Source organism: Taeniopygia guttata, chromosome 5 (assembly GCF_048771995.1).
Source record: "Taeniopygia guttata chromosome 5, bTaeGut7.mat, whole genome shotgun sequence".
NCBI classification, from domain to species: domain Eukaryota; kingdom Metazoa; phylum Chordata; class Aves; order Passeriformes; family Estrildidae; genus Taeniopygia; species Taeniopygia guttata.
The window spans coordinates 47705022-47729065 of NC_133030.1; the positions used below are offsets into that span (position 1 = coordinate 47705022).

At 38.6% G+C, this 24044-nt stretch overlaps 1 protein-coding gene across 10 annotated transcripts in view; it reads right to left on the bottom strand.

Annotated features, from left to right (window-relative positions):
* Window positions 1-1304: 1304 nt before the first annotated feature.
* Window positions 1305-24044, bottom strand: part of FOXN3 (forkhead box N3) — a 207322-nt gene continuing 184582 nt past the window's right edge. For 7 of the 10 annotated variants that reach the window (XM_030274834.4, XM_072930333.1, XM_030274833.4 and 4 more), the window contains 3 exons: window positions 18632-18740; window positions 11322-11345; window positions 1305-8720 (listed from right to left, as the gene is read on the bottom strand). In XM_030274834.4, coding sequence (XP_030130694.1) covers window positions 8171-8720; window positions 11322-11345; window positions 18632-18740 — 683 coding nt within the window. In that variant the 3' untranslated portion in view covers window positions 1305-8170. The remainder of the gene's footprint in view (window positions 8721-11321; window positions 11346-18631; window positions 18741-24044) is intronic. The other 3 variants (XM_032748850.3, XM_030274836.4, XM_030274838.4) reach the window with 1 other exon arrangement.

Consider the following 24044-nt stretch of genomic DNA (forward strand, 5'->3'; position numbering starts at 1 on the left):
CTCTTACAGCATGCCTGAGCTAAATGGCTTAAGACCTTTTTGCAATGTCCTCTGCTGAAACAAGTCCACGACCAGGCTCTTGGCAAGCTTGCTGGCTTGTACATAATGCTAAAACTTATTCTGTGGAGCCTGCAGGTCTCATTGCTCCTCTACACACATCACTACCAATCCATCGCTGACTGCTACGTGATCCTTGCCTAATTGGCAGCAGATGGAAAGGGGGATCCATCAGAAGAAATGGTTCAGAGGACAGTTAAGAGGTTTTATCTTCTCATCAGTCAATTCTCGTCTCTCTCCTTGGCCAAGTTCTCCTTGTTCAGTTGCAGCAGCAGTGGGCACCAAGGATTGGTTACAAACAAACTTTTCCAGGCAATGCATGGAAGTAGCAATTGCCTGGACAGACTGAGCTTGGGCACTTTTATGCTCTTTTGTATCTCAGACATTTGCTTCTTCTGCTCCTTTCTCCTGGGATGTAGTCTCCCATACCAGCCACTCTGGATGGCCTCAAGACAAGAGAGGGGGACACTCTTAGGTCAGCTGAGTTCCAGCTTCAGCAGCCATACATTCTCATTACACGGCTGAGAAACCACCCTCTCTGCTTCAGCAGTGCTTCAAACCAGCTGTGAGAAAGTTGGATGGAAGAACTATGGGGCTTTCTTTCTTCTCAGTCTTTTTCAAAGTTAACCTATAGATATTTAGGGCTGTTAACAGAACAGTTTCAAAAACACAGGGTCTGAAGAATGCTGTGACTTATAGGATTGTACAAGTCAGTTTAATTTTAACTGGAGAAAGCTATGAGACTGTTATAATTTTTTTACTCATTATTCATTCTCTGAAGAGAATCCTTTTGCACTGCTTTCAACTATAGACTTAGGTGGGAGGATTAATGCACAGATTACAAAGGTATATTTTTCAGGATGTTATATATATGCCATTAGACATTTTATTACTGGATATTTTCTGATTGTTGCTAACTATAGGAAAAAAACAAACAAAAACCCCACAAAACCAAAAACCAAAACAAAAACCAATTCCCAGTGAAATAAGCTTTGTTTCTGGGCTGCAAAACTGATGAAAAAGGAAGATCAGATCCTAACTTAACATCAGTTCAGTATGTCTAGCCATTTGCACATGACAACAAATTAACATCTACAGCAGCGAAGATCCAGGTAACATCCCACAAGACCCAGAACTACTTAATAATGTAAGAATTAATTGGTTAAAAAAAACCCAAACAAAACAATTACTGTTTTTCTGTCTTAATATGTGAGCATATTCTGAAACTAAAATTCACACAAAAACAATTGTTCAATTGATGCAACTCAGTAATTTTTATTGCAACTGGAAGACAATACATCACAGAAACTTTATGGTAGGTTTTGGGAAAGTGTTATTTACAATAATAATTGATGAAATAGTTTGTCTTTGGCAATATGATTACACATCAAGAAAATGTAAAATGCAAGTATGCCTCTAAATCAACAATTTCATATTTCCTAAAGATCAGCTGATTGCACTTGCCTTCGGACTGCTCATTTAGGTAAACACAAATACAACTTAACATCACTGTTCATTCCCCGTCACAGTTCGTATCTTAATATTGATGAAATTGGCAGTTTCAGACGCCAAGTACAGCAAAAAAAAATTGGCTTATCACTGTACTAAATTAACTTATTGGCCAGTTAAGGTCCTGTGACCCTTAAGCATCGATACTAAATCTCTTGGTCTTTTGATTGCTTTATCACTTTTTCTGTAAAACAAAATACTTCAGAAATTACAGATCAGAGTATAAAAAAATGTACAAGTTTATAATGCTTTTCATACACACACAAATCATTCCCCCCAACATTTTACATCATGGCAGTTTTAAGTAGTGAGTGTGAATGATGCAGGCATGGAACTGATTATCAGATACAGGTATGACTTTCAATTGTTGTCTCACACACATACTCAGGAAATGTACAATGCTCTAGTAACTTAAAAATGTACTCAAGTTCAATGTCATCCAAAAAAAAAAAAAAAGGTCTTGGGATTTCAGGCCAGAGTAAACAAATGAAAAAGATTCCCATTTTAGATTGTCAGCCATTCCAGAGTCCAGCATGTAGTTTTAGTATTCGGTAAAATCCCTTCTAGCACTAAAGGCCAGCACAAGTTGTCATTTATCCCTTAAACCCTCAGATGATGAGCTCCTGTAACTGCTGGCCTGATCCAAAGCCTCACGAAATCCACTAAAAATAAAAAAGTGAAACAAAACCCCCTTCCACTGATTGTGAAAGGATGTTCCAACAGGATATTCCCCTCTTTGCAAAAGGAAATGTGATACAGTAGAAAAACCACTATATAGCTTCAGATAAATATACCTTGTTTTCAATGCTAAAACAAACCCAAACTACCCAAACCAGGAAAGGCTACTTATTAGAACAACTCAAAAGTGACCTTTAAATCATTTCTGGTTTTAAATGTATACCAGCAAAATACAGCACCATAGACACATTAGGTTGAGACTTTTTTTTTTTTTTTGGTCAGTGAAGCTAGTACTTGTTTGCTGAACTGTGGAAGAATTATAAGGTCATGTACATGATCAAGGATAAAGCAACCCAGCTGACAAGTCTCTGCTTAATTCAAGAATAACCAGTACTAAAAATAAAAATGCAAAAATAAAAATCCCTAATAAACCATCAATTAATACTTTCTAAATAAAAGGGGATTAACAGATGAATTTACAAATGTAGGTAGATTTATACAGAACACTGAATGTTGTGTGTAAATCCTTATAAACTTCATCTCAAAACAGAAACACACAAAACGTATAGTTTGACTTACACATCCCATTTCAAAGGAAAAGAGACATCATTACAACTTGGTAACTGTGCTAATTGCAATATAAATCAAACAGAAATTCAGAGTTTGGCAGGTAACTGAGAAGAGGGTTATCACTTAGGTTATATAGCAAAGTGTTGATGTATATTACATAGAGTAGTATAAATAATAAAAAAGTATTATTTAAATTAGATCACAGTGCTGCATTATGTGCATAACAGTGTTTGATATATTACTGGAGGGCTGTGAAGAACACTACTAAAACTTAACTGGTCAGACGGTCAACACTGATACTCAGTTACAATCAGGAGGATGTATGGTTCAAATGCTCTTTTGGTGGCAAAGTTAAGAAAATGTTTCAAAGTATTTCCTACAAAATATGCCAATGAGCTATTCAGGCAGTAGTAATGTGCCTGAAGGAGCTGGGTTTGCATTCTCCAGGAAGTGAAGTAAATTGCATTGGAAATGCAGTTTCTCAGTAGTTTTATCCTGATCCTGGAGCACAGGAGAGTAATGTTTTCAAAAATGCCTAGGGTCGGATTAAAGCAAAAATTGTGGTAACAATAATAATAGTGAAATGGTAAAGGCTTCCAGGAGCACTTGGGTGTCTGTACCTCCACTAACTGCAAAGGAAACCAGACACCTTCAAGTTCTAGAAAAACTCAGACTGTGCACTCTCAGACCCACAGTGTAATTCTTGGTGTGTCCTGTGCAGGGCCAAGAGTCATATGGGTCCCTTCCAATTCAACATATTTTGATTCTATGATCTACATCTTTAGATGGATTGGGATGGGAGCCAAAACCACAGCGAAAATAAATTACTACTACTATGAAACCAGGACAAACTGTTGTTTTGGTAATTTTATCCATGGTGCCATTTGGCGTACAATTTAGGATTTCAATCTCTGCTAAAGTATGTCAATGTATCTCTACCTCACTCCAGTGAAGAATGCAGCCTTCAGCTTTTTTCTGTATCTTTTCCACAAGTAGACAGTAATTCAGCTGAACACTGGGAGCCAATGCATCTCCTTTGGGATTCCCTTCTCCCATTAAAGTAGGAGAGGAACCAGAAGATGAACCTCAACTCAGTTGCTGGAGAGAAGACAACAGTGTCAGGACAGTTCTCTAGTCCTACAGGGCATACCTCCTGACTCCCAATTCGGCTTTTCAGTTGTAAAGCCCTGTGATCTCTGTAGAACTACTGCCAATTTTGCCAGGAGAAGATCAGAAGCAGACTGCTTTCAGAAACAGCTATGGGGTGATACATTTAAGCTGTTCAAGACCTGTGCTTGCATTTTTGAATGCAAGCAGAATCTGCACCAAAATGCAGTAGGACATCCAACTGCTTGCAGAATGCAAGCACGATCAGCTGATTTCACCTCCCTGGAGATGCTGGTGAAATCTGCTTATGGCATTAGCTCTGGCCTGCAAGAGCTTCTTGCTGCAAAAGGCATATTCCAAAGGAACTCGCCATGAAGTCCAGCAACCCTTACAATTCATGTCCATGTGAAACTCACCACTGAACACTTGCTGACCTTGCCCCCACCTGTCTTGGAGAAACGCTAATTTGGCAATACTTAAAGAGTGAGAAGAAGGGGAAGTCAGAGATTTGACAACTTCTCACCCCAAAATGGCTTAGAAGGAAAGCAAACAAGCAAAACCACACCACCTCCTATCTGGCAAGTGAGAGAGTTTGTAATACAGTGCAATTACCAGTCCGTTTTGACATCATTCAGTTGAAGTAAAGACAACTCGATTAAAAGCTGACATCATATTTCTTGGAAAACAAATCAATTTCAGTTCTTACACAAAAAAAAAGAGAACTTCTCTGATGGAGTAGAACCAGTTCTGACAAAGTTGCCATTGTCAGCCAGGCACAAATATGGTTTAAAAGGTGACTCCTAAATACTTTATACAATCCAAATTATGTACTTCTCATCCACAGTCAGAGTAAGCATCAATAAGGACAAGTTGTTTTTAAACACCAGAAATAACCCAATGATTGCAGCCCAAACTGCTGGTTCCTGAACACAACTTTGTAAAATCCTACCAAAGAATACCTCCCTAGCAGATCAAGCTAGGAGAAACAAACTTTAATATGAAAATAGATGCTTGCCAACATTTTAGATTTACCAGGAAGTATATAGAGAACTTGCTGAAGTCTTAGATAGGTGTTATATATATATATATATCTGTATAAAGTTAACCTGCCTAATTAGATATTTATGCAAAATGACTGTTTTCTAAGATGAGTAATACTAGTGGTAATTATATATTTAGCCACCAAGAGTCCACATTAATGAATGGTATTTGTTGTTCAGTAGATATTGATCTCATTTGCACTGACACACTGCAATCAGAGAAGTTGCTCTGGAATTAGTGTTGTGGACAGAATCTGGCCACTGGCACACAAACACATTTCTTTCCCTGGAGGACAGAGATGGCTGAGCCATGGTTTGTATTTTCTGCCACTAGATTTTTCAGTGCTGTTTTTGGTAAATATTAAGCCACTCCCAAGCCGATACAACTATGCATTAATGAGCAAAGGTGGTGGCGAAGTGATACTGTAGTATCTTCTATTTCAAATGACTCTCCCAAAAGTCTGTAAAAGATCAAGACCAAGTTCTCTTGTACAGGGTTGTGTGCTTCACTGCCTACAGACTTTGGCTGCAGAGAGCATGGACTTGGGAAGAAGCAGATTATCCCAGTCTAATCAGACAAGGGAAATGTTATGGCTCATTCATCTCTGTATTACCTGGCCAAGGGATTGGTCCTTCCTGTTTTCCCCAACGTTATCTAAAGGGCACAGGCAGCCAACAGAAGTTAGTCTCTATGTACTCCTGCCTTAACTAATGCTGGGAATCAACGCTGCATGCATCGACCCCTGCAAACTGAGAGGAACAAGGCTGTTCCTTGCACTATCTATGGCTCTCTCCTTCCTTATCTCCTAAGATGGCAGTTGTGCTGAGCTCTGGCAGCTATCAAGCTGTTCCTGGATCCCAGGACATGCTGGCTGAGATGGGAGGAGAGGCACACTTTTGCTGTGCTGCACTGTTCTTTACAAAATGCTTGCGGGGCACAGAACCAGGTCCAGACCAGCCTGTCCTTCAGTCCTTCCACATCCTAACTGAGCACACACCACAGGCAACTCCAAATATAACTTTCAGCTCACTGCACTGAGGAGGAAGTCAAACCCTTCTCTAACTCACTCTTCGTAAACTAGATCCATCTTGGTGAAACTGCTGCCTGGAACAGCTGTTAGTGATAAATCTAAACCTGTACTCTTTAAGAAACCGACCATTTCTTAAAGACCACACTTAAGTGGTTGGTTCCTGGGATTTTCTTTTTGCCTCTAGGATATTCTATGTGTAGAATTTTTCATGCCAAATGCAAGAATCTAGGTGAGAGAGACTGTTCTGTTTATTTCACAGCTTCTCTCTGCTGTAGTGATTTTCAGTCTCACAGTCATCCTTACCAGGAGAGTAGCACTGTACCTGAATCACAATCTCTGGAACACTGGTTTTTATCCGGACACCTCCATAAGGCTCTTAACTAACTTCAATTTTTCATGGCAAATTAGCAAAGCTATTTTCTTGTCTACTTATTCCTGAATCAAACCAGAGAGTTTTCCTCAATTAACCTCCCATTATTTTCTTGATTCTGTCATACACACTCACTACTAAATTTGCCCTCAGATTATTGCGTCATGTTACACATGTACAGACGAAGAAAAGACACACTTTTACTTTTTTCTTTTTTTTTTTTTTTTTTCAACAGAAGTAGGGAGAGGGGGCTGAATGTGCAGACAAGGCAGTATAATTCAACCATCCAAGCCCTACCAGAGCATGAAGATTTTATTTTTTAATATTGCAGAGTAAGTTCCCCAACAGTCAGTGTTTATCCCTGAAGAAGGTTAAACCTTAAACACCTGCTTCAAAAAAACCCCAACGACAACAAAAAAGAACCAAAACAAAAACAAAACAAAACAAAACCCCCAAAAAACAAACTCTAAGCCTAAGGGCTTAAAAATTAGAGGCATAGCCTTTTTCTCTATTTTCTATATTTATATGAAAATAATTCATGCTTCATGCTAAATACATTATTTACCTTACAAGAACTTTGCCATCTTTGAATAAAAAAAATTGTTTGCTTTTTGTTTTCCCCCTTTCCCTAAAGAATCCATGCAATGTGGATCAAATTTCTTCTGCTGGCTATGCTGGTTGAATCTGGAAATTTTTTGTCATTTTTGCACAGATGAATCCTGACTGATGTTCACTGCACACTCATTTCTGAGGGCAGTGTAGGAGTTTTTTGTTGAACTTCTGAATTTTACTGTTCACCAATATGCTTTCCTTCTATTTTTAAACACAGAATACTACTAATGGCAGGTTTTGTAGCTTTTTTCCCCCTGTTAGATCAAGGATGTGATCCACAGAAAAAGATTCTGATGTACATTGTATCTACTGTAATTTCTTAAACTTGATTATTTTTCACTCAGGCAGTTTAGAAGACATAGTTTGTTTTTCCCTATTACTATTATTTTTTGCACGCAATGCCAATCTTCAGGCTTATGGCTTTTTGAACATTCTTTCAATTTAATATAGAAGACAGAATTCAATAGTTAACGATGCTATTAACAACCACAACCCTCCCATTTCATTATTTCACTGAAACCCATTGCATACACAGTTTCCTCAAACTTAAGAGTTATCAGTCTTCTCATTATGAGCCACATAGACTATGTGACACACTAGAAGTGCATTACTGCTTGCACAGTTGCCACCAGTGGCTGTCTGAAGACTTGTGTGGCACAACATCTCCAAGTGCCACTGAACAGGCCTCCTCTTTCCCACAAATCTCTTTATTCACATTCACTTCTAACCCAATGGTAAGGCCATTAAAAAAATTCTTAAGGGCCAGGCCTGAATGAATACTAAATTATGCACAGCTCTTCTACTATAAGAGGGATTTCCAAGTGCCCAATTTTACACCCATCACATTAATGTTGATATCACTGCGTATTCAACCATGCATTTTTGACAAGCTGGAGAAAGCAATGGCGATTTTGGCTTTCTTTTTTTGTTAACTTTTTGTCTTCAGGTAATGAAAAGCTTTTGTAAATTAGCTGAGTGTCAGTATGAGTTCTATGGCTTCAATCTCCTTTAAAAATAAAAATCTTAAGGGTCAAAAAAAAAAAAAAACCAAACAAAAAAAACCCAAAGAAACAAAACAAAAAGAAATAGAAGAAAAACAAAAAAGAAAAAAATTGCTGATATTGCCACAAATCATTAGAATTCACCTGACGTGCTGAAACAAAACTTTGTAAGTTCAAACAAATCATTGATTTGTTCTAATTTTTTGTGGTTTCCTTTTGCTCTTTCTGCCCCTTTGCCGTCCGATTGGTGATGTTGTTCAAACAGGATCGAATTCCTGCTAAATGCAGGAGTGATCCTGCTGCTTCTTTCATCTCCTCATCGTCACTCTCAGGGGGCTTTTCTGTACGTCTCTTTTTAAGAGGCAGTGTGTCACTTGGTACTTTTTTCGCCTTCATTAAATGTTGCCTTTTCTTGTGCTGGGATGCATATCCACTGTCAGCTAAAGAATCCTTGGTCTCCTTCCGACTTTGCTTTTTGTCCTCCTCTTCTGTTTCGCTATGGCTCTCGTGGCTCTGGAAGCTAACTTCACTTCCTTCACTGCTGTCTTGGCTACCTTTAGTTGCAAATTCATACTGGTCGTCAGCAGAGGAAGAGGAAACGGAGTCACTAGCAGGTGATGTGCTCCTGTGGTTGGAAGATTTGGCACTGCTGTAGTTGTGATCCTCCTTTGGGTCACCGCTAACAACTGGAGAGCCGCAGGACTGTTCACTTTCCGTCCGCATCCGGCAGTTTGTTATTCCATTCCTGTAAAAACAAATCCAAGCAGTCTTAGAAGCCACAGAGATGTGATCCTGCTTCAAAGCAAAAGATGATAAAGCCAACTGACAGATAAATTGAAATTACAGTCTGAAATGATGACTATCAAAGTAATGTTCATGCAAGCTGGTTTCAAAGCCTAATTATTTGTGGATTGAACTTGACATACAAAACAAGCCAAAAGATGCAAAACAGCACAAGAAGCAGGAACAAGTAGGGGAAGGTTACAAATAAATGATGTGTAAACAGTATTGATTTAAATTTCAATTAATAGTTTACATTTTCAAAAATTAAAAAGAATAACCCCCAACATTATTTTATCTATTGGGTAAATAAACTCTGGTAAGTTGCATAAATAGCCCCCCATCTTTTGCATATAAAATGATACTACAAAAAATGTGGGGAAGAGACAGTAGCTTTCTGGGGCAATTCCTTGCCTCCTCTGAAAGACACTTTCCAACTCTAATTCCAACTTGCATTCCACGGTTCATGCTACTTGGGAAGTAGCACAACTTCTACTTAGGACTCTTTGCAAGAGAAGGAACAACCAGGTCCAGTTACAGTTCTGATTCTGATCAGTTAATAAATAACCTTAAAAGCAATACAGTCTTATGCCACTAGCTGCCAAGAAAATATCAGAACGTGTTGAAAAACAAGCAGTAGAAAAATAAATCTGGATTAGCTGTAGAAGTTGTCATTTCCTCCTTTGGTTTTATGGCACCCTGTGCAGTGGGAACTACTGCAGCATGATATGTTTAAAAACTAACAGTTTTTTTTTCCTGAGTGAAAAGTATTAGACAATTCCAGTGACTTTAAAAAGCAGAATATGATGCTTATAATAGTATTAAAGAAGGCACTGATTCTGTGCAATGCTTAACTCCTGCTGGAAAGGAGGAGAGTAGGATGCTTGTCACTGAGTAAAGCAATCATCACTGCCACCTGCCAGTTTACCAGCCTTGAACCTCTCTGTCAATTAAAAAAAAATCCAACAAAAAACCAAGGCTGTTTAAACCATCATATGATAAACTGATTTAAACTTGCCATCTTCATGTTACCATTAGAGTGCTTTTGCACACTCGGGGCAGTGTTGGATTAAACCCCTTTCTTAAATGCACACACTGAACATAGATGTTTCTTAAGAGGAATGGCACAGCAGCAAGTCCAGAGTATTACTGCTCTTCTACTTTAAAAAATGGGAAAGTACTTTAGGTTTCAGGCAATGGACCTCATGTATGGTTTCCTTACACAAGAAACAGCTGAGTAATACCCAATTCTGAAAGGTTAGGTTGAAAGGTGGGAAAAATAAGTGGTATGTAATTCCACAGTCTTGTTCATCTACATGCCCTTGTCCCCAAGAGCTTGCTGAGATAAGAAACCCCCTTGTATTTATGAACCAGTGACAGGACAATGCTAGAAGGCAGCAAATTCATCAGTAATCCCAAATGTTATTTACAGTGCTTTCAAATAAATGTATAGAATAGAAGGTACACTTATTAGCAGAGAAAGGCTCTTGCCAACCTCTTTTGCTCAACAAAATTACTTTTGCCTAGATTTCTGAGTAGATGTATGATCCATAAATTCCATACAGAACCCAGAAGGAATACACAAAGCTCCTTCAATTATTAATAACTAAGTGCAATGTCATTCATGATTGTGCAGCAAGCCAGCTGCACTTACTCTGTGATGGCTTGCAACTGCAGGGGTTGTCATTAGAGGATGCCAAATGCTTAGAATAAGAAATCATCCATACTAAGCTAGTTATAAGGTGAATTTATAACCAACTCCTTAAGATCAGCCATTACAAGGAAGCATGTGATGCATTTTAAGTGACAGATTCTTCATTTTTAGGGTAAATTTACATTTAAAGATGTTAAAAATTATCATAAATTAGCATAAAATTAAACTTACTTGATTTTACAAGGCAGCTAAAAGTCAGAGCAATATGGCTTACCAAAAATCACACACTACTAATTTTCCACTAAAACATAGTAATCCATTCACCAAGGAAACAAATACAGGACAGAATAGGTGTGAACTCAAATGGGATTCCTACTGACTGCAAGCGAACAAGGCTTCTTCTAAAGGATGTGATTTAAACCAAGACACCCGTTTTCATGCTATTTAGATCTCCTCTTGTGAGTTTCTACTGAGTGTCAATAAAAGGAAAGCCACAGCTCCATCGAGCAGTGCATCCACGTGCCAAAGAAATATCCCTGATTTGTCCTGCTCATGAGTCTCTAATGTTGCCTTTACATGAAGAGGCTATAATCTGGATTCAAAAGCTCTGCCCATGGGACTTACTCCAGATCCCAATTCCTCCAAAGCAGCATAAAAATAAAATTAAATGCCCAGGGAGTACAGAGGGCTGTCCCAGGGGAGAGGGTACTATGAGGTTATCATCCCACAGTGAGTGTCTGCAAACAGAGATGCTGGTAAAGAAAAACAGAATTTCATAAAAAGGTGCAAAAAAAGAATTGCTGTAAAAAAAAAGGGGGAGAAAATAAAATACCAGTACACTTCAGAAGAAAGTGGAACTGGTCAGGAAATGGATAGCATTTACGTTTCAGAAAAATCTTTGGTTTCACTTACATTTTGAAAGATTTCCAACCAGTTCTGCTTGAGGAAATAGAAAAGGAAGAGAAAGCAGGTCAAGGAGAGAATTAGCAAAGGATATTTGCAGAAAAATAAAAAGTTATACAGGCAGAGTGCTTTAGGATATGCACATCATCAAAATTCATGTACCCAGAAAGTATATTAATCTGATGTGTATCGTAATATGCAATAGCTCAAACATTAATTACTTATAACTGATATTAGTAGTTTAGTAAGAGTTGAATGAACTAATATCTAATCAATTAATATTCCACACATGCTTTGGAGACACTCTCAAGATCTACACTGCTCTTAGACAATCATATATTCACTATGAAATGAATCTGTGATTTACGTAGTTCAATCTAGACCATCACTGGACAGAACTCCCCTGGAATTCAGGACACAGATTTTGGCTAGCTCAATCTATTTTTGTTCACAGTTTTGGTTGTAACTCTCACTTTGTTTCCCCCCTTTTTTGTTCAGAACTTCATTTCAAAATTTCCAGAAACTGACATATTTTCATGTTTTAAAGTTGATGGGACAGTCTCTAGGGCTTTTCATCCTACTGACATGGACTATCTTAATTGCTTGAGGGATCTCAGCCTAAAGGAATTCTAAAGATTCTTTTTAGAATATTTCCATTTGGTTGTACCACAATGACACAATCCTCAAGCAGTGCAGATGTACGTTCGGACTTCTGAAAGTCTGACTTCATTCCCATTGTTAATTGATATGAATTCTACTACCAATGCCATCAGAAGCCAGACAAGACTCAGGGCAGCTGGGTCTCAAGTTAGAGGAAATAATGTCCTTTGCACAGTGTTAGTGCCTCGGCGTTTCAGAGAGGCCTTCCTCAGGAGGAGACAAAAGTGAGTCTGTCATTTTACCAAGTACAGGCAAATCTTCCTTAAACTTCTCTGCTAGCTTGAGAGAAATATAGCTAATCACATTCTGTTTGCAAAATGGCAAAGGTTTTGCTGAAAAAAACTTACTGCATTTCACACTGGAGACAGGTATACTCCTTTGATGAACAAAGGAAAATATGTGGAGTTTAAATATCACCTTAATCTACCTCTGATCCTTCTGGATGACAGATACTGTGTACCCACAGATGACAGGTTTTGTATGCAACTGGAAACACACAGTTAAAAGACACAATGAAAACTGTAAAGGTAAGCTGGGTTTGTAGATTTTGACACGTTCCAGGTTTGGAAAAGAAAAAAAAAAAACTTTTTTTTATTTCAAAGGGAAATTCAGGGCAGTCAGAACTTTTGGCTCCAGCTAGTTGAACTGCTTTTTAAAATCACTACAGCACACAGAAGGATGAGCAAGCATATGAAAAGTAAGTGGTGCTTACTTGCTCTACAATGAGATTCTGTCAGGGTTTTACTGAGTTAAAAGTCAACAGTGAGTTGCTCACAATAGTGACAGAAGCTCTTAGAGGTACTTCAGAGAAAAATGGTATGCAAAGGACCACAGTAAATATACTTCATGAACTGCCAGCAGTATCAGCAGCAGATCTGAAATTAAACCTAATGGAGCCCCATACATTTTGCAGAAAATACTCAAGTCAGTCAGCATTATTGTCCTTTAGTTACTAAAGGATTCCTTTGGCTCCCAAGGGCAACTCATCCTGCCCATTACAGGTGGGGAGGGGAATGCAATACAACAGGGATGATCTGGGGCTTGCTAAGCTGATCACACCAGTGGTAAGCACTACAAAGATACAATTAAGAATTTATGAAAGGAAATACCTACCAATTCCTTTATCTCAGCAAAAATAGTAATTCACAGATAATATAAGTGAATGATAATAATTCTACTTATGCTTTGGCATCTACTCTGCAAATGCTTCTTATGTTTGTTTTATTTAATCACTGCTTGAATGGCTGCTTCGAGGGAGGAAAATGGAAGCAAAAATAAAGCCAGCATGAGAAATAAAGTCACAATAATAAAAGCTATGCCCAAGGGATAATCTAGTAATTGCCCTATAATTTTGAAGTGCAAATAATCCTAAATAACCATTTTCCATCTTTAGATAAGGTTAAGTACAAAACTCATTCTTGTCATGCCCCAGTGATCAGGAGCTGCATATGGAACTGTGGCATTAATAGCAGAAGAACAGGTATTTTAAAATCTACTCATGATGAAGTAGGTACAGTTTGTTAGTGTTGCATTTGGGGTGTTTTATTGTTTTTCTGCTAGTTTTTTGTTGAATTTTTTAAAATTCCTCAAAATCAAGGAATTTGATTTTGCACTTGTTTTCCCTATGAAGAAGAAAAATTTTATCTTGGAAACTTGAACAGAAATATTTTTTTTTACTGAGGGGAGTTCTTTAAGAAGCCTGTTTGCAATTTACAGGTAATTGTGAAATTCCTTGAGAGTGTCTGTGTTTAATCCCAGCCAGCAACTATGTCCCATGCAGCTGCTTGCTCTTCCCTGCTCCAGGTGAGGCTGGGAGGAGAATTGGAAAAAGGTAACCATGAGTTGAGATACGATCACTTTGAAATAAAGTAAATAACAACAAAACCAGTAACAACAAGGACGATGAAAATGATGAAAAAAGAGAGAGGTAACCAAAAGGGGAATAAAACACAAGAAAGATAAGGGATGCACAACATAACTGCTCCCAACTCAATCCATCCCTCAGGAGTGATCAGCTCCTCCCTGCCAACTCTCCCAGTTTATGCTCTATGGGATGGAGCATCCCTTTGGCCAGTTCAGGTCACCTGCCCTGCCCCTGCTCCCTCTCAGCTTCTTGTGCACCTGCTCAGTGGCAGAGCATGGGAAACTGAAAAGTCCTTGATCTGGGACAAGTTCTGCTCAGTAACTAAAACCATTACCATATTATCAACATTATTCTCATACTAAAGCCAACACGCAGCTCTGTACTGGCCACTAGGAAGAAAATGAACTTCATCCCAGCCAAAACTGGGACAGAGAAACTACAAATGCTTGGTGAAGGAGAACTGGATAAAATGGGAAAACCCCATGTAATTTCCCATGAAGTTTTATTTTTAACCTGCAGTAATTTAAAACCCAAGGTATTTCTAACAAACAGTACCAAAGTGGTCTAACCTATTACTTAGGCTGTGGCATATAAGTAAGTATTAAAAAAAAAAATTACCAAGGGTGTTTTGTAAAACATCTTCTGTAAAATAACCTGAAACAAATTACAAGGCCTATGCTAAACAGCTGGTAAGATTCTCTGTGGGATGAATTTCCATCAACCTCACCTCAGTGATCTGTCCACATTAGGCAGATGAGAGGCTTAGGCTCAGTAGTTCTACTGCACAGCAGCAGGACTTGGACATAGTAATAAACCACCCACACACTATGGATAACTGCAGAAAATTACAAATATCACAGTGGAACTGACATTACGTAATCTCAAATGTTAGATCAACTTCTTGTTAGATCAACAAGCTTATGCTCTTCCCAAGGGCTGATGTAACAGGTAATACCTGACTCTTGTGGAAGGCAATTATATATTGTAAAAGCTTTGTGCACCTGGCCACTGTGACAGATACTGTCCCTACCAAAGCAACACAGAAGTCCTCCTAGGAAAACATTTAAAAGGTATTTTCCAATGGATGATGATAGGAAGAGCAAGAGCTCACTTTCACAACCAACTCCTTGCTGCACGTAAGGAACTACTGGCTCTGCCTGCTTTCATTGAATACCTCTGTCTGTCAGTCAGTATCTTTTCTACATATCCAGACTGCTACTGCATTTGCTTTTAGACTCTCTCAGGGAACTATATAGGGATATGGTCTGCCAAAAATATCCCCAAAATATGATGGATCTCATCTAGAGACATGCTACACGCTGTGCAGCTTTGAAGCGTTATTTTTCCCTGCTGTTTTTGGGTGGGTCTTAGACTTGTCAGCCACAACATGGAAAATATGGATGGTAAACAAGCTAAAAGTGGTGTGAATAAAGTAAATAAAAAGCTACTGTCAAAACACATCCAATTATGCTCTGTTGTGGAGATTTAACACCAGAGGATGAATTTCAAAGTAAAAATATTGTGGGATGCCTTTCCATTTGTAGATTAGTTTGGAATGAAAAGCCTATTTGTGCAATTTAAGCCAAATGCACTACAAAATAATGATGATATCCTCAACTGCAATTCTTTATTCATGGAAAGTCATCTTTGTTAAATGATTTCCAGGAGGATTTTTTAACCCAAAGGACTTAATTCAATTGTACCTTATTTTATATATTAAATATAAAGTAATTACATGTAATTACAAGGGAAGAGCAACACATCGATACCTTGTGTAGGAACAAAATATACCAGTGCATTCAGTCACACTGTTGAAGATGAACAGCACAGTAAACTTTTAAATTGATGGCAGTTAACTCATCAGAAATCACAGACTGCAGCTTCTTAGTCCAATGTAGTTTTGGCCTCCTTTCTGAACAACAGATTAGTCCAAACACCCCACCTAACTGCAAATTTAACCCACTGTTACTGTGTTTTGGCACTAATGGCACTGCACATCAGTACAACATACTGCAAGTTACTTCCACCAGCTTGGGGGACAACTAAACCAAAGGCTATTAAGATACTGAGGAAATAAAACACAAAATGAAATAAACACCTCAGACAGCAAGGAATGCCAACATTCCTTGCTGTCTGAGACCATAAGACCAGCATCTTACAGAAGAACCTGTGATTACTACATACAGCAACTAAAGAAAAACAGTTAAGAGGTTTAATTTATTATGCAACTATCTGCTACTAAGAAAATGCTAATGGTCCCCTATGAGAATGATTCAAATTACCTTCTTCATTTGGCTTTAGACCTTTCATTTACAGCACCAAAGGAACTTCTCAAGAAAACAGACATTTGATTTAAAAAGTCTTAGAAAGAAACTGTCTGGCTTCTCAATATATAGGCAGAGGCACAGAATTTCAGCAGAAAACTTAACAGGAGACTGCATCACCTACCATGACTGCCCACACCTCCCTCCTGGTACAAACTAGTGGGGAAAATCAACCTTCCTGCACAGGTCTGAAAACATCCCCTGCCAGTCTGACTGCACCATCATCATCTGTGCAGGAATGACAGCTCAATCTGAGCAGCCCACCTACTCCTAAATTGCAAAAGAAGGCTGCATGGATGCTGTGGTAAATTTCCCCTGCTCCACATTATAAGCAGAAGTTAGTCTCATGAGACACCCTGAAAGCTCAACACGACAGGTCCTATTTAGTCTTGTGTATCTGAGGAGAGGGGTTGGCACCAAGAAACAGTGTAATTTTCACAGGAACTGATAAGAGAGGTATCCAGGTTTGAGAGGACCAGATGATGTTCTAAGAGACATTGTGAGTCCAGACTGGTCTTCTTCCCAAAGAAATTCTGAATAGTATTATCCCTGAAGCAAACAAGACAAAACTGCCTGCTGAACTCACTCTGTTGAAGAGAGTCCCCTAACTTCTCAAAAGCTTTCAAAGCCTCTTGTCTGTGTCTCCCTCTGTCTTTCAAGAATTAAAAGAAGGGATATTGCAGGAGATTTTAAATATGAGCAGACATTATGCACACCAGGAATATATTCATAGCAAGCTATTTCTAATACTGCCTAAGGCTGGAGAAGAGAACAAAAAGAATTAGAAATGTCTGCATTAACTAATGAAAAATGCTTTTCTGTGCGACAGAGCAAAAAGAATGTAAGCAAGGGAGGGTAAAATCCCTAATTTCCCATCTCTACATTAATAGGTAGCTGGTAAAAATCCCGTTCTCTACCTGTTGGGAAAAAAACCATGAGAAACAGTCCTCTGAAACATTTGAAAATGTATAAAATTTAACTATATACAGCTTTACAGCACAGGAATTTGAGAATGCCTACACAGAAGTTTTCAGGTGGCCTGGAAGTAAAATAGTTCTGTCTCCTCCATGAGTCAATTCTGATTATGAAACAGTCTAAGCAGGAAATAAGAGATAAACTCTAAAGAGAACACTGAGACCACTATGTTCTCCATTTAGCTTGAAAAACTCATAAAAATTATATATAATTAATGATCCAGTAGTCATGGCTCTGCAATCCCCACTGGAGCAGAATACAAGTCCTGGGTAAAGCCAGTGGCAAAGCTGATGAAGAGAACTGACCCCTGATGCTAAGGCCAAGCTGTGGTAAAGAGAGATGGAGAGGAACTCTGCAGAATTCTGGAGGATTACCCTTGGAGTTGTATCCCTTCAGTGCAGCAAATGGGAAAAACAGCTGAAGAACTCACTCATGAAAAAATATGGATTTTATTCCAATTAGTGTCTTCCCCTCTATGCATTTTAAGCATCAGGACTACATGAATGTCACAAGCTCTCTCTGTGTTTCTCTCCATTTACTGGATGGAAATACTGCACCCAAAGGGCTAGACACTGATTCTGAAAAGGGATAAAAAATAAAAAACCCATGTAAATAGCAATGGAATAAGACCTACCGAGATACTTTATTTCACTGCCTTGCAGCCCTATCCTGAGAAAAGACAGTGTAATTGGAACAGCACTGTGAAGTTAAGGTCAGCACTAATTATGAAACCCCACCCAGAATACCCAACTGCCTGAGCTGTAATAGTTTTTGCAGATACTGAGAGTTCTGAAAGAGGAGGGCACTGGCAGTACACTTGACCAAATTAATCTCTGTTGTGACTGACTGAAAATGGAGCTACACCTGGGGCAAATTGTTCTTCCACCAATAAACCAGCACTGCTTTAAGCAAAACAAACTGCTGAACCACAGTTCCTACTGCTATCACTAGATGTCTCTTACTGCCCTGCTTCCTGATAGTTGAGGATCTTAAACAACATTTTACCCTTGAATGTTTCAGTATAACCTTGAAATAAAATTCTAGTGAAAAAAACTGCCTCACAAAGATCTAAGTTAATAACAAAATGACAGCTGTATGTTCAAATAGCTTTCAGGATTTGTTTTAATATTATTGATACTTTTCTCTCTGGTATTTAATCCAGGAAAAAGTCTTTAAGAAAAGGGAGAGGGGAAGATCAGGAAAAAGCATTTGCACTTAGAAAAACAGGCCACTATAAGAGGTTCTCACCACAAACTGCCTGCAATTTGCTAGTGAAAATAAAAGTGCTTTTCACAAACCACCACATAACAAAGAGATATGCCATGACTATGTCGCAAAGGATCATACCCCAAGAATTTTAGGTGGCAGAGTTTTATTTAATTTAGAACCTCAGAAGCATTGGCAAGCAGCAAAATACCCAGAGTTCACATATACTTTTACAATTTTTGCAAAATACTGATTTATTTCATACAGATCCCACAATGATGCACTCTTACCTTACTGTGACAGCCATGCTCCCTATAGGGTTGATTGGCAATGGCCTGGCTCCAGGAAATATTCCTCTACTCAGTACTCGAGCTCCATTTTGTATCACTCCCGAAGGAACTAAAAACAAAACAAAACATAGGATGTTTTTTCTTCTTTTCTAAAGGAAAAGTTAGAAAACTACAGGAGCAAAATGTGGAACTCAAACTTTTCAATGTACTGGAAAACCATTAGAGAGGTTCATGAAATACACTGCTTACCTTGGACATCTCAGCCTTGAGTCTTCTGAGTGCCATTCTAGCTCCAATGCTATTTTCATGGCAAACAATGATAACATGGCTTGCCAAAGCCACTGCCTGACCTAGTTGCTGCGGATCATTCCTTGTACAAATGAATCACTTTTGTTTTGTAATTGCTGTTCTGCTGTGAATGCATGTGCTTAGAGTCAAAACCAGCTATGAGCACAGATGTAACTATTTTGTCTACAAAAAAAAAATTACTCCTTACAGATAAACAGAACACAAGTATTTCACTGCAAGATCACAGCTGACAGCTTTTTATCATCCCAGTTTACTTTCTGAGCAGCAATATCTTGGTCCCCCATCTCTGCAAAACAAAATATTAACTACAAATATGTATTTACCAGGAAGAGAAAGAGACTAAAAAGACATTATCTCCATAGCACTAATCAGGCCCTGTCTCTGGCCGTCGATGACCCTGCCACACAGCCTGGCAGCAGTCCCGCACACGGCGGGTCACAGCTCAGCCTCCCTCACCCAACACGTGCTGGTGCCACTGACACCAAGCTCGTAGGTACTGACCTCTACGGACAAGACCTTTCACTGGGCCATTCAACTTGGCTCTACATCAAAAACTGCAGCTCCAGCCAACAAGATTCTAAGCTACACCCGAGTACTTGTTTTCTACCCAGGCATGTTTCTGTACACTGCTCAGCCCACGGCAGACAGCTGAGCAAGTAGCAGGGAAGCACTACTCAGGCACCACCACAGCAAATGTCCTTAGCAAGTCTCAGGATTTTCCTCCTCCTGTGAGACACAAGGCTACCAAACATAGTTCTTAGTCTAGGCCCTTACCCGGGACCTACTTGCATGTAATGGCATTTGCTTGCACTGCTATTATGTCCCTTCAGGCTGGGACAGTAACCTCACTACAGCCTCCACCCAAACTCGCTTCTTAAACATCCACAGCCAGCCAGCTGACACACATTCTATTTACTAGAAGTCATCATTCCCACCATAACTTCCCCTCACGGGGAATGCCCAAAAAGAGAATGATGATCATTACTCTTTTTATATTATTTTTAAATATACAGGTATTATATATACACTTGTAAGATAAATGTAAACTATATCACTTTATATGCACCCACAGAATTTATTTTAAAACAAATTACACAGAGACTAGAAAAATTATTCAGAATAAACACATACACTTTACATGCTCAACTTCAAATACTCACACCCCAAAATACATGCCAGTGTATTCTGAGGCAGAGAAGTATAGGCTCAGAAGTATGTTAGTTCTAAGCTGCTGAGGTACACTTCAATCTCCTATAAACATCAAGCCAGATTGATGCCTCCCCTCTTACTGTCCTGGTGCTCACCTTGTTTCACTCCTGACCACACAGATTAGTTCTAGGAAAATAATCTTCTTTCCCCTGCTCATGAGAGCACATCACTCTCCCGATCAAATCCTGTCACTGTGTTACACCCACTCTTGCTTTTGAGCACCTTTGAAGAACAGGTCAGTTATATTTAGGTGCTTAAGTACAGCCTCATATGGCTAAAATTACAGAACCTAGTTTATAACAACTTGGGTCAGCTTTCAATGACCAGAATAATTTTAAATAGCATTTTGCTATTTATACCTCTCTACTCTGTTTACTTTTTCCTTCATCGCTAGTTTATGAGTTTATCAAAGCTCTTTCACTCAGGGGACAATGTAAGGCTTTTTCTGCTCTGATGTTCTGGTTTGTAGATACTGCAGAGGAATGTTATAATGTTAAAATTCAAAAAGCTGAATTTCTTATTATATTTGTTTCAACAGCATAATCTTGAGATGGTTGAAACACCAGTGTCATGAAAGAAAAGCAGTCTGCTCAAAGACATGGCTAACCTAAAATGTGAAGGCAACAGGTAAATTCAAAGCCACAGATAAATGTGCTGAATACCAAGAGATCAATAAAAAGACATAATTTCAAATGGGCATGGTTATTCCTACAAACTTTTAAGAGGGACAGATTTTATACTGCACTACATGGTATGGTTTCTCTATGTTTATAAAGTCCCATCAAAAGAAAGGAACCAGGAGTTTTGACTGAGAAAGATGTGGGAATTTTCTCTGCACTATGATACAAACCATAATTTTATAATGAAATGAAACATTTATGCATATGCAAATAATGTCAGTTAGCTATGGATACTGTCTAAATATACACTGTAAAACTTCAAAGCAAACATACTGAAAATGCTACTGCAAAAAGAGAGCAACAGGCTTCTTGATGCTGAAAATCTTCTTTCCCCAAATTACCTAATTTTCCTTGTCTGCTGGCAGAGTTAACTGATGTTTATTATTTTTCTTCTCCTCTATCCCTTATTGACAACTCCCATTGCTTCTTTAGAACATCCTATTTGCTTCCTCACCAATTCTCAAAAATTAGTTTCCTGTCTTTCTTTATCTCTTCTAAGCTTCTTTTTTCCCTGCACTCCTATGTATATATCTATACCCATATCTATATCAAATACAGTGCCAAGTCTCACAACTTAGGATTTCTGTACATTCACACCCTCACTGGAACCCATCCCTCATTCTCCTTGACCCTTTGCAGGTTTGTAAGTCACGGAGTCCTATCCAGGAAACATTCTCTTCAAAAGCTTCACATATAAAACATTCCCACGTCAACACATGTACACCCGCACGTGCACACACCACACACAAACACACTCTCTCTCTCTCTCTCTCTCTCTCTCTCTCTCCCCACATATTCCCTTCAAGACGTAAAAAATGTTTGTAAAAAGAGAAAACACAGAGGTTTGCTGTCTTCTGAAAATATCCTCTAAGAGACAACTTGGTCTCTTGTCCTGCCTATCAAAGTCCCTTCAATCATGGCCAGCCTGTGCCTCGTATCACCACTCACTGAAAGGCTTCAATAACACTATTTCAGCTTGTAACAGCTGTGTTATTGCTTCTGATTTTTGTTTTGTTTCCTCAGACTCTGAATTATAATTCAGCACAACCACTACATCACTCAGACAAACAGAAAAGTTGTATGCAAGGGATCACTGAAGAAGGATACTGGACTATGTAGCGTATCCTTTCAGGAAATATATGGAACCATAAAGGAAAAAAACCACACCATCCCAACTTTCTGGTAAATCAGCTTCTGTAGCATTCTAAACATAAAATGAAAACCAGGATTAAAATATTTCAGTAGTAAAAGGTATTAATTTCTAGTTATTCACATTACCAATATGCTACTGTAAGACTGGTCTTTCTTGCTCATTCATCTCTACTTAGAGCATTTAAAGCATCAAAACTGATCCTTGCAAAAAATAACATTAGTTACTTAATTTAAAAAAGATTACAGATAAACTGCTATTACAGTGTCCCTGGTACCCACAGAGTCTTCCAGCCTTTGTGCAGGCTGTATGACAGCGACTTATATTCAAGGAATTATTTCTACATCTTGGTGCTTTTGAAGGGTTGTGGATTATTTACTGAAATTATGTGGTGCTTTTATTCCAAAGATACATTTATACCTTACAAGCTTTAATTACGTTTCAAACACATACTTTGAGATATTTATATTTTAGATTGAAGATTCAAGGTGTGGAGGTAAGATAATTTACTCTAAGCCATATCATCAATCACTGCCAATCTGGATGAACACCTTACAGTCCTGACCCCTCTCTTGTAATGTGTCTTTAACCAACAGTACGGGCAGGTTACAGGTTCCTAATTCCTAGGCAGAAGTGTGAAATGTAATTTACACCTTTTCTGTGCAAGTGCTGAAAGCTGTTTATGTCTGAGAAACTCAGCTCAAGAAAACAATGCAAGAAGACCTGTGCATCTCTTTCATGAAGGTTTCCTTTTTCACAAAATGTTCCCAGTGAAAGACAAAGAGTCTGAAATGGCAAAATCATTATTCACCTTTCAACTTTCATCACTGCTATGTTTTCAAGGGTCTACTCTGCTCTCAGGAAACTTAAACCCAGGAAACACTTACATTGGAGTAGAGTCAAACTGTGAACCGACAACCTGCCCCTAATCTGCTGCATGAATGGGGAAATTATTTTTGGATCTTATGCTGCTCTGGTGGAATTTCACAACCTGAGCAGACTCAGCCAGCTGAGTCTCCACTGGCTAACTGGAGTGAAGCAATGCATCCAATGCCAAAAATCAAGACTAGTCCTCTGAAATTCTCCAAGGTGAAAAAAAAAAAAAATCTTCCTTTTGTAGTGAACTTTCATGCTATAGTTTAACTGACAATAAAGTGAATGACATGTAGGAGGACATAACATACTCTGAATTCACCAAGGCACTATGTTCACATAGTGTTAAAAGGATTCAATGGAAGCCCTTCAAAAATCCAGTGTTCTTTTGCAGCCTGTACTCAGGGTCTGTAGGTGAAAAGTAAGTAGAGTGCTACATGATCACTCCACAGCCAGTGCAGGACTGTTTTAATCCAGGGCACGCTCTTGTGGGCACATTAGCTGAGTGATTATTCCAACTATGGACTTCGTTCATCACACCTCTCAATAGACTGCATCCCTGACCTCTTACTTGCAGGTATGTGCAAGTGAAGCAAGCTCCATTCTGGCTGAGATAAACACCTCATCCAAGATCTTCACAACAGTGTCAGAAAATCCATGTCAGTCTGGGTCTTTCCCTGAAGATTTGCTTGTATAACAAACAGTGCAGCAAGTTGGTAAAATTAAAATGCAAAAGAAGGAGGAAGTAATGGATAGTCACCAGACACACTGACACCCCAAAAGCTCACTAAAAAAAGGAGACTAACTTCTTGGTTAAATATTGGCATGTGAAAGTTAAATGAAGTATAAGCAAGGAGTGAAATTTGTTGTCAAAACAAGACAATGAACTGGGTAAAAAACATGTTCTTTGTGGGATCTAGGAAATAAACACACACTTTGTTAAACTGTCTAGCTCAAGGTAGTCAATACTTAGCTAGGAAGAATGAATAGTATTTACTGAGAACTGAATTTTAAAGAAACAGAATGTGTGAGTGTATCCTGTAGGGATAGATTGGTCCTTTGCTTCTTCTGTCATTACACGGCATATGCATTGATCTCAGGGCTCTCTTCCCTGACCCAGCTTCTGCAGCACAGAAGAAAACATTATAGACGAGAGGTACTGAGTTTTGGCTAATATATGTCAGCTTCAGCT